Source organism: Lytechinus pictus, chromosome 12, assembly GCF_037042905.1.
Source record: "Lytechinus pictus isolate F3 Inbred chromosome 12, Lp3.0, whole genome shotgun sequence".
NCBI lineage: Eukaryota > Metazoa > Echinodermata > Echinoidea > Temnopleuroida > Toxopneustidae > Lytechinus > Lytechinus pictus.
This window is the reverse complement of record NC_087256.1, coordinates 24,825,318-24,842,758: the sequence shown is the minus strand read 5'-3', so window position 1 is coordinate 24,842,758 and position 17,441 is coordinate 24,825,318. Positions and strand designations below refer to the sequence as shown.

Genomic DNA, 17,441 nt, shown 5'->3' with positions numbered 1-17,441 from the left:
ATTACTCCATTTACCCAATATTTCTCAGTATGATGTAACTACTATTTCCAGCATTTTAATGATATCACCACCTCATATTACTCTGTTTACCCAATATTACCCAATTAATGTCGGCTCATTAAAAAAACAATTAGTGTCATTAGGGTCATTGAAGCACATTTTTACAAGGCATACTCTAAGCCATATCATCTTATCCTATCCTAAAATCCTACATCCTAATCCTAATCCTATCCTACACCTATCCACCAAACCCTGTCATTTACTTCTATATATTGAGCGAGTTTACAACACTTGACAAATTATGGTTAACAATTATTCAACCCTAAAACATTTTTCTAAAATTAATGTCATGATTATGACTAATATGATATATAAACTACACATTTTTCTGAAAATTTTCTGGGTGGAATAATTGCATAAACATAAACACATTAATTATTACAGCTATATTAGCTAAAATTTTGGCCATTTATTGTAGTAATGAATATTCATGAGTAACTAATATTCCCAGCATTTTCCTGATATTACCATCTGATATTACTCCATTTACCCAATATTAATGGGTTCCACATGGGTTGGAGGTCTCGTATCCATCTGAGTCCTATCTGGGCACCATGTGGGTTCAAGTATATGTTTTCATCTGGGTTCCATGTGGGCCCATATGGGACCCAGATATCCCAGATAAGAACCGTATGTGATCCAGATACTTTGCTGTCTGGGAATGGAAGCGTTTCAACATTACCCATTACCCCTTATCAACCTGTTTGTAACTGGGTAAAATGTTGGTTTCATCAGGGTGATAACAGTAGTTTTTTGGACTTTGAAAATTTCGCTGGGATTGCTGTAAGATTGCTCTTATTACTAAAGTTTGCAATGTTATAACCAATCAAAGTCATTCAACATTACCCTTATTACCCCTCATCACCCTGTTGTAACTAGGTAAATGTAGGTTTCATCAGGGTGATAACAGTAACAGGTATCAACAGGAATTATAATTTCGGTAATAACATGGTAATAACGGTAATATTTGGTGTTACTCAAATTTCCGGGTGATATTACCGGTAATAACCGGTAAAATTGGTAATCGGTAACAAATTGCCCAGTGGGATGTTTTAAAATATATGTAAATTCGTTAATGATGGTGATTTTCTTTTATTTTTATGATATTACTATCTTTGGCCCTATAACGGGACATTTATGTCTTAGAATAAAAAAAATCAATGAACGAAGAGACATATGTGCATCATTCCTTTAGGCGCTTCTCGCCTTGAACAGTGCCATCGATCGGGGTGGCAAATATACCATCTTTTTTCGTGGATTTTTCCGACAGTAACTTTCGATTCAACAAACAAATACACTACAAGGGGAAGAACGCACTTATTTGTAAAAAAAAAATGCATTCACTGCATTCTACAATCATGCATAATATGACTTTATAATTTATATACAGTGATTTCACTGTCGTATACAGATGGTACTTGGTAGCAGTTACTATATAAATCAGACATATTAATTACGGGGAGGATCCAGCTAGCTTTCGCCAATCGGGGGGGGGGGGGTATTTTCATCCACATTTTCCCCGACCGGCCGCTCAAAGCTGATTTTTGTTGGTTTCTATAGTCTTAACAGTAAATTCTTAGTTTCATTCTTGTAAACAATGTAGGCCCAATTGTATCTCATGCGGCCCTGATTAAATAATACGAGCGCGAAGCGTAAGTTATGTTTTTTTAATTTTCTGTATTTTGTCCTGAAAATTGAATTCTGAGCAATGTGTATGATCCTGATCAAGATGCGTAATTTATGTACCTGAATAATTAGGGAGCGCGAAGCGCGAGCTAAAATATTGAATATAGGCCTACTAGCCTGATAGAAAAGGGACCTGCCATGAATTGTTCACAGTTTATGAAGACGATGTATATTTCAACAACCAAATAATGTGAGCTAAAAAAAAATTGATATTCAAACCATAGAATGGAACATTTTACAGGGCACTTTTTAAAACATCAATTTGTAAATCAAACAAAATAATGAAAGCTTGATGTCCGAACTTAAATTTGTAATTGATTTAATAACTGGATATTTTAAAGTTCACTTTTCTAATCCCTGTCATCCGACATTGACGACGAACTAAGCAGAGGCGGTGGAGCGAAGTTGAAAGTTGGGGTGGGGGAACCTTTTCTCTTTTGAAAAGGCCCTAATTAGTACAAAGTAAATAACAAACACACACACAAATAGCATGCACCACACTCTGATGAGCTTGGTACTTGGTATGATGTTCCTCCGAAATACTCCAAGAAGAGTTTTAACTGGAGGTCTGATCGACAAAACGCATGAATGATTCGATTTCATGAAGATGAAAGCACGGGGATCAACAACGGCTAAACATGTTTTGGTTTAGGGCAAAGCGAAAAATAAAGACACTTCCAAACGGAAAATATCACCACCAGATTACATCTCAGCCTGTAAGGGGAAGTTCAGACCTGATTAAGTTATAATAAAAGCATTAAAAAGAGAGAGAGAAATATCGGTGAACTTGTTTTGATGAATAGGCCCCCATCCTTTAAGAAATGAGTGATTGACGTACAGTATGAGACAAGCAGCTCCTCTCAACGTCGCGTGATAATTTAAAAAATAGTCTGATTTTTTTAAACGAAAATACCATAAAAGAAAGAAAGAAAGAAAGAAAGGAAGAAAGAAAGAAATATAGAAAGAAAGAAAGATAAACTACCAGGACTCGCTATTTGAAAAATCGTTTCCAGAGCCCTGTTGTGCGGGAGAGACCATTTTATAACCCCTTCTATAAGAAAAATATTTGTATTCATTATGCTCCAATAAAATATCGGCCCCTATTTAAATTTATGGAATTTTACGTTATGATACCTAGGGGAGCTGCTCACATATGACGTCACAAATAATAATAAAAAAGAAATTTCATAACTCTCTTTCACAAAACTTGTTTTGCTTTAATTAGAACTAAATTAGTGTCAAGGAGAACTTCCCCTTGACTTAGTTGTTGTGGTCATGCAATTCCAGGAGCGAAGCGAGCGAATACAATTTTCCCTTTTTTTTTTTACCAAAATCTAATTTTGCTATAGATTTTGACATACCCGGGTAATGTTTTAAAAATAATATTACATGATTCACCCCTTTTTTTTTTTTTTATCCTTCTCACTTTTTCTTGGTACGTCGTGATTTTTTTTTTGTCAATGGCTAAAAGCCCCCCATTTGCTGTACGTCAGTACTATGGTTGTCCTGGGAGGGGCACCCCGGTGATGCCCTTGTAGGCCACTTTGCTCCCACCATCAGAGGTCCGTTTCATAAAACTTGTTATTATTAAAAAAATGTAATAACAGATAAAAGTTATTTACACCCTTTAATCTGATTGGCTGATATAGTGTTTAATAGAAATTATGAACAGAACCATGCAGCTCTCCGGGCCGCGTCCGGGCCTGTGCTGACAATGGAGGAGAAAAACTGAATATGAAAAGATAAAAATGTAAAAACATAAAATCAATAGAAATATTTATTTGCTTTTTTCATACTGTGGCAGAATTAAGACAAATACGAATGTGATGATACTTTCTACCCAAGACTGCTCGGATGAGGGTATGGGAAGAGGAGAGAAAGAGAGAGAGGGGGAGGGGGGTAGCCTATATTAGCCCTATTGGGGGCAGGGGCGGGGCACCATTAATCATGGTGGGGAAAAGGGTCAATTATTAGATGTAAGGTATAGGCTGAAATTGATCTGAAACAGTACCATGTAACTCTCCGGGCCTGTGATGAAAACTGATAAGAAAAGTCACAAAAAAAAAAAAAAAAATCAATAGCTAGGCCTACATCCCATGCTTTCATGTGGCAGAATTGAAACAAATATGAACATGGTGATAAACTTTCTACCCAAGATTTAGAAGCTTGGATGGGGGTATGAGAAGAGGAGAGAGAGAAAGAGAAAGGGAGAGGGGGTAGTCCTTTGGAGGTAGTCTAATGAGGGGCCGCGCGCGATCGAGGGCCGGGGTACCATGAATCATATAATAGTGGAAAAAGAAAGTCAGTGATTAATGTAAGGTAGACTATAGGATGAAAATTTATCTGAAACCCAAACAAGAAAAGGAAGACTAAAATCAAGGAAGGGGTGGGGGCTTGCTTTGAATTTGCTAGCTTGCATGGCCGCGACCGCGAGAGAGCGAGTCAAGTAAGCATCTTTAGCGCGTACTACCAGTTAAAGAGTAAATCATGGCTGCTCAAGAAGTCGATGCGGATTCGGGATCTGAATTCGATGACGATATGACGTTCCAGTTTTATCGAGATCGTCCTGAGTGGAGTGATATTAAACCAGTTCCTCAAGACGATGGACCCAACCCTGTAGTCCGTATTGCGTACTCAGAAAGATGTAGGTAGACTTATTTTTTGGATGTTGAAATAATATTTTTTTCTTCAGTCCCATACGCTGGAAATTGTGTCATGACATGACTTAATTTGTGCTAGACGAGGAATTGTCATTTGGAAAGCAAGAGAGAAGTGAGTGACAAAGTACGCTGCATGAGCGGATCGACCGAGCCAGGTCTTTAAAAAAAGATCAACAAAGGAGGCTACATGGTGTTCGACTTGGGAAAAAATGTACAGAATTGGAAAGGGGAGGGGGGTGAATGAAAGAATGAAGGAGGGAATGAAAAGGCGAAAGAAAAGAGTTGAATTGAGAAAGGAAAGAAATAATAAATGAAGGAAAATATATTGAAAAAAAGGAATGTTAGAACTAACAAAATGATGAAAGATAGAATAAAAGAAAAAAAACGTTTCCGTCATTCTTTGAAATGAATTAAGAAGGAAAGAAAAAGAAAAGGAAGGGAAGATGTGTGAAAGAAAACATAAGGGAGAGAAAAGAAGCAAGAAAAAAGGAGGAGGAAAGAAAGAACGAATAAAAGAAAAATGTTTCCTTCATTCTTTGAAAGAAAGAAAGAAGAAAAACAGGAAGGAAGGGAGGGAGGGAAAGAAAGAAAAAAGGACACAAAGTAGAAGGAAAAAAAAAAGAAAGGATGAAAGAGGGAGGAAAAAATAAAGGGAGGAGAGAATAAATATAGAGAAAATAATGGAAGGAGAGAAAGAACGAAAAGAAAAGGGAGAAGGAAGCAAAGAAAAGTTTAAGGAAAGAAAAAATGAAGGGAAAAAAGGAAGGAGAGTAAGACAAAGAAGGAAATAAAGAAAAATGAACAGAGAGAGAAGATCAGGAAAGAAAGATAGGGAATAAAGATTGATGGAATAAAAAAAGGGGCAAAGAGGAAGGATAGAATGATGAAGAAAAAAGGATATGAAAGAAAGAAAGAAAAAAAGTACAATCTTAAAACAAACAAAAAATCCCATAATCTAACAAAAATCATAATGATATTTTGTGTTTCTAAATATATTTAGAATAGAAATAGAATGTTTTAGAAATGAGGGGGGGGGGGGTCGGGTGTCCGGACACTTTATATTTTGGAAGCCTTCTTTTTTTTCTTTAGATTAAACTAAAAATATGAATTCAATAGTTGTAATCATCTTTTATTTTGTTCTCTATAATATTTTTTAAATCATAATTATTTTTTGTACTAAAAATTGTAAAACTTCGCTTGTAAATTTTTCCAAATGACTTTGTAACTTGAAATGAATCGTCCTGACACAGAACTGGGTATACTTCTTTGTGGTCCCAAACATGTTATTCTTAAGTTCTTTATTATGTAGAATAACAATTTTTTGTACTTTGTTCTCCTTTTTACTGGTTTATAAATTAAATTTATTCGCTCCGCGGCCCCTGCTATTTTCCAAAAACGATCCAGAGATGAGCTGAGCGAGCACGGAGCTCCCGTCATTCATTACACTCACTTTCAACTTACACAGATACTGTAGGAGTACGGTACGTGGGGCACCGGAGGGTACTCCACAATGCGACAATCGCCAGAGAAATGCCCCTCAGATTCGTTGTTATATTATCAAGACCATTGTAAACACGCAATTGATTTTTGCATAAAAATAAAGCTCATAGTATGCTTTTTCACCTTATTATAATTTCTAAAAAATGTACGAGCAGGGAAAGATTTAACTACGTAAGAAAAACAGACATTCCTAAAATGACCAATCTCCAACTTCCTCCGTTTGTAATTTTGTTGAGTCAAATCAGATTGTGACGTATTTGGTATGTATGCGAAGGGGATCATCTCAGAAGTTCAACCATACATAAAAGATATGGATGTTAGAAGAACAGCAAGTCGTGTTTCAATTTTGAAAAAAAACTGAGCTCGGAGAGAAGTTATGTGGGAGAACGTCGTTTACGGCGGTGTCTCGCAGGGTCCTTAAAAAAATCTCTGACCTCAGATTTTACGAGGGGGCTTATCGCATTATGTAAGCGGGCTCTAACTTTCGCCTGGCGGCTCGCCGATTAATGTTAGATATCGTTCCTTCGCCCGAAGGAAGCGATAACAGAGGATTTGGAAGATGGTTCTCCTCTTATAGCTCCATGGTTAAACTTACAAGTACAACACTGACAATGGTTACGACTCACGACTATCACGAATGGGTTACCGATGGTACGAGACAGTGACAACAACTTATACTCACCTGACAGTTGCACAAACAATGCCACACGGTAGATAAAGGTACATGTATACTAATCACAGCTAGGATGCTTCTCAATTGTAGACCATGACGCCGGGTGGGGTTGCAGCTGGGATGCATACGTCCACACTCGTTGGCGTCTCGGGGTCTTCTCTCTCTGATCTCTGGATCCAATCTCTCTCATCCCAACCAGGCATCAACTTGTGTACGTGCACACGTAGAAGGAGCATATCAAGGCTGCTCCAATCAGGAGCGCTCCTTGCATACACACAGCACACACACAGACTTAATATAAATGAACATAGATCAATACATAGACTTATACATATAGGCTACTACAGGTACATGGCCCAAATATTACACTTGTTCCCAAATGTCATGACAAGTCTCTCAGTCACATTTCGAGGTCAATATACCCACCTCTTTTCCAAATATCGCGAAGTTATGCGACCAAAAGATTTGCCTGCAGCATGCTGGCAGTTTGTTCGCCACATGTTTGCATGATTTGGTTGCTAACTTCAGTCCATATCAACATTACGGCGCACGGCGAATCCAAGCGATCCATGAAGTGATGTCTGAGGATTCGAGCAACAACATCGAGATCAAAGCTGAAATACAGCCGTTCCCGATCGCGATATTTGGAAAAGAGGTGGGTATATTGACCTCGAAATGTGACTGAGAGACTTGTCATGACATTTGGGAACAAGTATTGGTGATGAGGTATGCTGGTAATCGGCCGGAGCGAAACGGCATTAGCGCCGAAATTGCATTAAAATCTTATCGTACAGAATGCACAGGTTGAAATCCCTGCAATAATCAGAAAGCATAAATGTTATTTTTCATTAAATTTGTAAAACTCTAATGATTTGCGCTCATCTTAAATGTGAAAGATAATTTTACAGGGATGGTTCATCATGTTCGCCGCCTGTTCTTGATATACAGTTCATCAACACCGAACTTGAAATCATGAATTTCCCAATCCCTGGGGGTTGGCGTTGTTGAATAGGGAAATTGCACATCAATTGTCTACACCAGCTGTAATGCTCGGTTCAGGAGACGACATTCAACACCAGTGCTCAAAACAAACTGCCGGAAATACGTCATATTTTCCGAGGTCAATCCCAACACCAGCGTGATTTCAAGTACGTTGTTGTGGCTGGTGTTGGTGTTGTCACAACTATCGCAACTATGGACGGCCAGCAACATCAATATCTATTATGCATGTTTGTTCAAAATATTTTCTAACTATGATTTATATTCTTGCATTCATTGTTTTCTTGAAAATTCACTGTACTTCTCTTTATTTCCCAAGGACGTTGTGCAAATTTCCTGTAGAAAAAATTATGACACTGATGGATTTCCATAGAGGTACGATTGATTGGATCAATCATAACTCTTTGTAAGACGGGACCCAGATCTTGTGGTTGACAAACTGCGGGCCTGTGTCACATTTGATGATAATAGAGGATATGTATTGAGTGCGTAATAACGAGTATAGTTCTCTATGCACTTTAATAGAGAACTTATGATAGACATAGTACAGAGTACAGGGACTCAGTTTTAAGGGGAGTGATAGTAATTACTTGCTACCGCTTAATCCATTTTTGGTAGAGCCATTTATCACTCGCCTCAGCAATTGCTTGACAAGAGTGTCAGTCAATGATCAAACTGTTAGAGTCAACCTTGAAAACCTCATTCTCTGTCAAGGTTTTGTCAATAACACACAATTATATTGTAAGCAATAACACACTTGCAAGAATTACATTAAAGGACAAGACCACCCCAACAAAAAATTGATATGAATAAAAAAATAATCTGACAAGCATAACTCTGAAAATTTCGTCAAAATCGGATGTAGAATAAGAAAGTTATGACATTTTAAAGTTTCACTTAATTGCACAATTTACAAGCACATCCAAGTTGGTATGCAAATGAGGAGACTGATGACGTCATCCACTCACTATTACTTTTGTATTTTATTATATGAAATATTAAGTATTCTAATTTTCTCCTCATTGTCAAGTGAAACAGTGATTAATTCCTCCCTGAACATGTGGAATTAGCATTGTTTGATACTATATAATTCAGTCAAGTCGGTCCCTATGATCAAATCTCTAAAAAATGAAATATTGTATAATTCAAACAAAAAACAAAAGAAAATAGTGAGTGACGGACATCATCAACTGACTCATTTGCATGTCACTGAGTTCTGCATATCACTGTTTTGTGAAAAATAAGCGAAACTTTTAAATGCAATGACTTTTTTTATTTCACATCCGATTTTGATGAAATTTCCAGCGTTATGCTCATTTTATTTTTCTCTATATATTTTAATCAACATTTTGCTGGGGTGGACTTGATCTTTAAAGAGTTCAATGTGATTAATATTGCATAGATCTATATATCTGATTGTTTGTCTCCTTTGGTTGTGGGTTGTAACTTAGTGTACGTTCCTCTATCCATTTTGAAATCGGACAAGAGAGCTCCCCTTGTATGTCAAAGAAGACCTTTTTGTAGTGCTCCCCTCATAATTATAAAACTGAGTCCCTGAGAGTATATGTAAGACCTTAGAGATGAACCTTCAAATGTTTTAATAATTGTATCGCAGTTCAGGATGTATTTGACTATTTACGAGCTGTACTGAAGGCAGATGAACGCAGTGATAGAGCACTGGACCTCACCAAAGACGCTGTGGAACTCAATGCAGCTAATTATACTGTCTGGTAATTGATAACTTTACCATTTCTCTTTTCATTCCATGAATGATTTTGTAAAAATCTAGAAATTCTGACAATTATCTGAAATTCTGAATTGTTCTACAAAAAAGTGAACACCCAGTAAAAGAGGTTGTTTAGAATTAATCAAATTGAAAATAGCAGAAAAGGACCCAGTTTCATAAAATGACAATTGATAATGACGTTGCCTTTGTTGGTAACTTCCATGGATACCCTGAGATTGTGATTGTTACCATGGTAATTATAGTCTGATGACACAGTTGTTATCAATGTGTTTGCAACAGAGCCTAGGTTTGAAAAGAAAGTGTGAATTTTGTTTTAAACCAAGTGTATGATATAGTAGTATGATAAGACTATTCCAACGACAGTTTGTGTGGGTAATTCTTATGAATACCCTAATTTATTATTATAATTATTATTGTTATTAATTATTATTATTATTATTTATATTGTTGTTGTTGTTATAATATAGTATTATATATGTTATTTTATAGTATAAGTATATACATATATATATTCTCTTGACCTCTTCAAAAAACATCTAAAAAAAACTTATATAGCCATAAACCTTAACTTGTCTTGTGCCATCAACAGCGCTTTGTATCTTCTGGAAAAAGCGCTATATAAATCCAATTGTTATTATTTATTATCATTGTATTCTTTTCATTAACCGAGATTCATCACTTTGAATTCTGGTTCTTTTGACTTCCAGGCACTACAGGAGAGTGTTATTGCAATCACTGAAGAAAGATTTACGCGAGGAAATGAAATACATCTCAGAAGTAATCTCAGATCATCCAAAGAATTACCAAGTCTGGTATGGAAATAGCTGCGGTTCCATGACATTTGCTCTGGCGACAATTGCTCCAGTGACAATTGCTCCAAATGAAAATCTGCATGTCGGGCCAAACATAACACCTAACCTCCAAAACTAAATAAACCCCAATCCTTATCTTTACATTATTCTGAGCCAAAAACTCCATTACAACCCTAACTCTAACCCTATACTCTTTGAGATATTAAGCCAGGAGCAAATGTCGCAGGAGCATATGTCGTGTCACCATAGATATAAGATCATAACTTGAGATATTTTGGTTTTGTGCTTATCGTTTAAATACACTAGTGGTTATATTTCTGTTTTAATTCTAATCAAATTCAGCAAAATTGAAAATCAATATAAAAATCACTTACAGTCATGTTGATTTACAAAACAATGACGTAGGGGCTCTAAAAAGCAGTATTTGCTTGTGGATGAGGCCTATGCAGTAGTTTTGGCACATATTCTGACCACTTCTAAATGATGAAAATACCTAGAAATTTGAATTTGCAAATGACATTAACTTTCATACATAAATAGGTAGAGATTCCTGCAAAACCTTGCAGTTTACTCCTGTTCTTCGAGTAATATTGTCAGTGTCTTCATTGATGTTTCTATCTTCCTTCGCCCTTCCTAATGGTCTCTTTAATAGCATTTTGAAATGTCTGTGTATTCATCCCCCAGGCACCACAGGAGAGCGATAGTGGAATGGCTCCAAGACCCCTCCGACGAGTTGGACTTCACCGAATCCATCCTCGAGAAGGACTCCAAGAACTATCACGCTTGGTCTCACCGCCAGTGGGTCCTGCAGACTTTCAAGGTGTGGGACGGGGAGCTGGACTACGTGCATAGACTGCTCCAGGATGACCTCCGCAACAATTCTGCCTGGAATCAGAGGTACTTTGTCATCAGCAACACGACAGGGTTCGGTGATGAGAGTGTCGTAGACAGAGAGGTCAAGTAAGTTTCATATTGATTTTTTTATTTCTTTTAATTATTGGTAGTAAAATATCGCTATAGTTATTGGGGAAACATGCCAGCTCAGGGTGTAGAGTGATGGACTTGGCAGAGCTGCCGATTAGTAGGATTTCATCCTATTTTGTAAGATTTCCCCCTAGAAATAAAATAGAATTTATGAAACTTGTAAGAATGATGATTTCATGGTATGTTTTTCAAAATTTTAAAGAAAAACATGATTTTTAGGCTTGAAAATAGGATAAAAAGAAACCGAATAAGATTTTTTTTCTTCTCACAATTCAGGTTAGCAGCTCTGAATAAGAAGGATATGGGCAGTGGGCTTTCACCCAAAGAAATGTTCTTTTCTCTTTCATTCTCATTAGGTATGCAATCGAGTTCATCAAGAAGGCTCCGAATAATGAGAGTTCATGGAGTTACCTCAAAGGGTATGTTATTCATCACTCAAATGATTTGTCTTATGTCAGGTTCATCAAAAGTTGTACAGTAAAGATACAAAATTGTACGGTTTTAAGCTGTAATGATGCGATTGTCAAATGAGAAAAAGTCATAGAGTTCGTGGAGCATTGTGGCCCAGTGGATTAGTCTTCTGACTTTGAAACACAGGGTCGTGGGTTAAAATCTCAGCCATGTTGATTACTGATTTGAGACAGTTGATTATTAAAGGCTATAATGTTTGAAATTTGACAACACAGTGCAAGATGACCAATGAAATTTTTGCTAAAATTTTATGAATTCCAAACATTGTGACTCTTTCAAGACACGACAATGATGCCTGCGGAGGCGTCCGTGCATCATTCAGCTGTATTGATGTCCATGTCTAGGTGCTGTACTGGGACACTACCGAGTCAGCTTGCTCATTTTGTGTGACCACTGGTAGGACATGTAAATAGGTCAACTTTTTTGTGATTTCTGATAAGCCAGGAATCTTGATTGTTTGAACTGTTCGATTTTTTTTAATATCTCGGCGAACAATCAAATGGCAAAAAGTGTATTCGTCCCAAACCTATGCATCAGTTTGGAATGGATTGCTCCACAGGGAGGAACATGGTACTGCAACTTTCCACCCAATCAACACCCAGATGCCATAACTACTAGTTAATCAGTCAAAGTGGCCGACCTTGTACGTGTTTTGTTTAAGTGGAAACAATGGCCAAGCAAGGATTCAAACTCACAACCTCACATTCAGGAGTCCAGTGTTCTAAACCACAAGACCATATGACCCATAAATGTGTTTTTAAGAGAAATCTGTAACATTTCTATCGTGAACAGAACATGTATGTTGAGACATAAGGTGCCAAGGTGGGATTTAAACCCCTGACCTTGTTGTTAATTGTCTTGAGACTTGATCAGAAATCTGCAGCTCTTGTGCATTCATGCATGCAGCAGCAAATCCAGGTAGGAGCACACATCCGTCTCGTGCCCCCCCCTTGAAAACCATAAAAATATTTGTTAGTGGAAAACGTCGTGCACATGCAAGTGAGGACCTCTTCTTTTTTTCTTTTTTTTGAGGGGGGCTTGTCAAATTTTTCCTGGCGTAAATCACCATTAATTGGTGATGAAGACCTTGTTTTGTGGCTTGTTAATTTTTTTCGGTGCAAAAATCCCCCCCCCCCCTCTTTTGGAAAATCCTAAGTCTGCCCCTGCATGCATGAACTTGGATAATCAATCAATCGACCAGATTAGAAAATGGAGTCACCCATTTTTCTTGCTTCCTTTTAATTGTTCAGGGTGTTAGCATTGAGAGACATCTCAAGCATTCCTGGACTGATGCAAGCCTGTCAGGATATGTACGACGAGAACATCAGGTCACCATTCCTTCTGGCCTTCATGGTTGATATATATGAAGACCAATTAGAATCCAAGACTCCCCCAGAAGATACACTATTCAAAGCTACCCAGGTAAGGTTAAATCATTCAAATGAGCCCTGAGTGTTTAGAATGTACGTCAATTTCTACAGGCAAAGGATTTTATGCTGTTTTAGAGGAAAATTTTATCTGAGGGTTTTAACGGGGGAGCAAACCAGCCAATACTGTGCGAGGCCACGCGTTGACAATGTGCCATGAATATCTAGTCTGAAAATATACCTTTTGATATTAATGTACTAATACAGTGAATAAAGTAGCATAATGATTTTAGATGTAACAAGAAAAATATATGTGTTTTTAGAGGAGCGTACTTGTTCTGCGATGTGGTAACATAATAAGTGTGGTTTGAATGTATTGAGAGGTGAATTACAATGATATCATTCGATTGGGTCTATTTAACAAGACTACACTACTCAGAATGTTGCATTATGGGTCAGGAACCTGGCAGAATATTAGTAGTTGAGGCAGTGCTATGAAGGCTGCTGTTCCTATCTCCTTTACATGTTAGTATGCCCAAGGTCACACGGGCCTATTTACAACGGAAAGGCAATAGATATTCATCCGAGCTAACCCATTCTCAATTTTTTTATTTTGATATGGCTTACTGACAAAGTGTATGACTATGATTGTCCATCTAACACTGATTCTATTTTTGGTAATTACTGAACTTCCTTTTCCCCAAAGTGGGAAAAAATATCACCAACGTTGGAACTATATTTTGACTGGCGGAAGGATAAGGGCTATTTTACTGTTTCAGGTGATGAATTTGATCCCTCAGAAGAGATGCCTTTATTAATGCCGATTTATTTTAAAATGAGCCGGTCGAGGCACCCTTTTCTGGTCAGATATGGATTGTCAGATATATATTCTATCCACTGGTAGTAAACATTCGACCCCCGAATTTCATTCTTATTTTTAATAAATTTTATAAAAGTTCCATTTTAACACACGAGTCTATGGGAAATGTTTTAGGCCTGTGCGACCCCAACAAGAGATAATTCATTCACCTGAATCATTGTACAATTTTACAATTTATGTAATGACCTTTTGTTCTTACTTTGGAAGTATCCAGCTATGGCAAACAAGAATTAGTATTTTGAAGTCTATTTGACATTTTTGCATAATCAGCTTTTCAATACATCGATGTTCAGTCTCTTTCCTTTTTTTTGCACTTGAATTTTTTTTCTTTGTTTCAGTTATGTGATGTCCTAATCCAAGTTGATGCTATCAGGCTGAAATACTGGGAATACATCAAGAGATCCCTGACACTTCGCTTTGGAAAACAAGGAGAAGCATGAACTTTTGACGCTTTAAAGTAAAAACCCTGCATATATTTGTTTTGCTGTAAAGAAACGTGCAAGGAAACGCTGGATATGTTTCTTCAGAATGCTTTTGGCTTGAGATCATGTTAAGGATGAGTTTGGAGAGGGGATGTTTATAAAAGCCTCATTTACTGTTCTCTAACAAAGACCCTTCATACTCTATCATTCCAAAGTCTTTGATGGATAATTTGCCAGTGTGAATGATCTTCTCGTATTTAGAATATATTCAGTGCGCTGGTCTGGGCCCATTCAGACTAAATGGATAAAACACTGGTTGATACGGCTGTTCTACGAGATTGGTACACTTCACATTCAGATATCTGTGTTTCAGTTGTGCTAAAAAATTAGTGAACCCAGTCACAAAATGCACTCCGTCATGCTGAGCGTATAATGTAGACAACAACAACACAATAATGTTTGGCAAGGCCAGAAAAACTAACTTTATTGAATGTAATGTTTTATCACCTGACTTCACAATTAAATATCTGAAAATATGGCAGAACTTGAACACTTTGAATATGTTCATTTTCTGGTGGGATTCACCAACTTATGAGCACCATTCTGCCATACTTTGGCAAAAGGAAGCAAGTTACAAAAGTATCTTTCGTTGTAAATGAGCAATGTGTGTTCGTCATTTACATCGGCATCAGTGCATATCAGCATATTTTCTTCAATATCTTTCCATAGAACGATCATTTCTCCCCCCAAATTTTGCCTGAACGTGCAACATACAAAGGGTGTTTCAGAAACAACAATAACTAAAATTTGACTGATGTGTCACTTGCTTCCTTTTGCCAAAGTTGGGCACCATTGTATGTGTGTTTTATCAGTGTGCTTCCAGAGTTTGTTTTTGTTTGTATCCATCTGGTGACTCTGGACTACTAAGAGATGGTCTAATGTAATCGTCTAACACCATCAGGGCTAAAACCCATTTAGTCTACCATCAGTTTGGTCCAACGACCGTTTGGTCCAATCATTGCTTGGTCTAATACTCACTTGGTCTCACTGTAGTTTTGTCTAATGCTAGGGTTGCAAAGGGCTAGAAACTTTCGGTAAATTTTGGAAAATTTCGGGAAATTTCAACTGCCGGGGAAATTTGGGAAAATAATGAATAAAATAATAATAATACTAATAACAACAATGTTATAATTATTATTAATAATGATTCTCATCTGCAAAAAGATCAGAATATCCAAATAGGCATCATTCCATGAACAATGTATATCCCTTGTGTAAAGCATTTGCAGTGTACATGTACTGCCATCGTACATACCATTCAGCCACTAATACAGTAAATCAACTTTTACATGAAATTCTGCCTTGTCTGACTGTCTTAGCATAAAATTTGGCTTGAAACTTGCTGACAAAGCACAATCAAGCATCATCTACCAGGGTAATCCTTTGAATTCCTGTATATAAATATAAGAAAATCGCTACTTTTTGAAAATTCCTGAAAATCGCTACTTTTTGAAAATTCCTGAAAATCGCCAAAAATTACCAATAAATTCCCCAAATTCCCAATAAATTCCTGTTTATTTCCATGGAAAGTTTCCACCGCGAAAATTCCCGGTAATTTTGCAACCCTGACTAATGCCCAGGCGGTCCAATTTCCTCTATGTCTACTCGTTATTTTGCTCTTTGATGAATGAAAATGTGATAAACATTTCATCTAATTATATCGACCAATGTAGTGTCGCAAGAAACTTGCGATCAATTGAGAGTCGATTTCAGGTGCCCATATCAATCGCAAGTCTTTCAATTAACTGCAAATTTGTAATTGATTGATGGTTTACTTCTTGTATCAACATGTATAAATCAGTTTGCTTCAGTTTGTAATTGATTGCATCCCTTGTGACTTTACAACTGTAATTTGCAATTGATTGCAAATGTTTTATTGCAATACCCCCTAAGTGATGTTAGACCAAGTACATATTAGATGCAGTAGGTTAAGCCTGACTGGAAATTGGACAAAACAATGAATGGGCTAAATGGTTATTAGACCAAATGGTTTATAGTGAAACAAGGGGTTGTTAATGACCTAGGATTAGACCATGTGGGATTAGACCAAATGGAACGTTGACAAAGTGGGTGTAGACCAAGTGGCTATTCACTGTTTCGTCTTGCCATTTCAACGCAATATTTGCCTCTAAGTAATCTTTACACCCAGCACTCCTTGAGAACCAGTATACCTTCTGACTGTAAAGATCACAATCATTGGCTTCCCGCAAGAAGGGACTTACAAGGGGTAATTGTAACGATTATTCTTTTTATTTCGCATATTGAAAGAGTACATTGTATGCTAACCAAGGATGCAAAATTATTACAAAATTTCAAGTAAACTCAAAATATAAGGAAATTTAAAAGGACATGACCAAAAAAAAAAATAATCGTAAAAATTACCCCTAAGTCCCTTCTTGCGGGAAGCCAACAAATTTCTGTTTTTTTTAAATGATGTTCCTCATTTGAGATGGCTGAGGAACGTTTGTTATAAGCTAGTGAAATCCTTGCATCTGATTGGCTCAGAGCCAGTTTGTCAGTGCATATCATCGACAAGATTCTTGATGAAACACTCCCCGAGAAAGGGAACTGCCTGTAAAAACAGCCGCCATGCCTACATGTATGTATAATGTCCTGATAGGTTGTACTGGTCAATGTTTTATTGGATTTATTTTTGAGTGGTAAATCATGTTGTGTCTGCCAAAGACTAAATGAAGCAATGCATATTAAATGCACCTCTGCAAAACAAACACTTTAAAATTTTTTATTTATTAGCTTTGTACACATGCCTGAATACATGACATCATGCTTTTTAAAGGACAAGTCCACCTCAACAAATAGTTGATTGAATGAAAAGAGAAAAATCCAACAAGCATGACACTAAAAATTTCATCGAAATCGGATGTAAAATAAGAAAGTTGCGACATTTTAAAGTTTCGCTTGATTTCGCAAAACAGTTATATGCACATCTTGGTCGTTATGCAAATGAGGGGACTGATGACACCACCCACTCACTTTTTTTTTGTATTTTTATACGAAATATTCTATTTTTTTCATAATTTTCTTGTGAAACAAAGTTTTATTCCTCCCTGAGTATGTGGTATTACCATTGTTATAACATTTTATGGTTCAGTAAAGTTG

The 17,441-nt window shown here is 36.9% G+C and overlaps 1 protein-coding gene across 1 annotated transcript; it reads left to right on the top strand.

Annotated features, from left to right (window-relative positions):
* Window positions 1-4,204: 4,204 nt before the first annotated feature.
* On the top strand, window positions 4,205-17,041 carry LOC129272305 (protein farnesyltransferase/geranylgeranyltransferase type-1 subunit alpha-like). The gene is made up of 7 exons (XM_054909455.2): window positions 4,205-4,390; window positions 9,194-9,308; window positions 10,033-10,137; window positions 10,822-11,097; window positions 11,478-11,540; window positions 12,843-13,014; window positions 14,178-17,041. The coding sequence occupies exons 1-7, from the start codon at window positions 4,234-4,236 to the stop codon at window positions 14,277-14,279; spliced, it is 990 nt and encodes a 329-aa protein (XP_054765430.2). The 5' UTR covers window positions 4,205-4,233; the 3' UTR covers window positions 14,280-17,041.
* Window positions 17,042-17,441: the final 400 nt, after the last annotated feature.

Coding starts and splice junctions, on each gene's coding strand:
- LOC129272305 (XM_054909455.2), top strand. CDS start 4,234: ATGGCTGCTCAAGAAGTCGATGCGGATTCGGGATCTGAATTCGATGAC. Junction 9,309..10,032: donor GCAGCTAATTATACTGTCTG/GTAATTGATAAC, acceptor TTTGACTTCCAG/GCACTACAGGAGAGTGTTAT. Junction 10,138..10,821: donor CCAAAGAATTACCAAGTCTG/GTATGGAAATAG, acceptor TTCATCCCCCAG/GCACCACAGGAGAGCGATAG.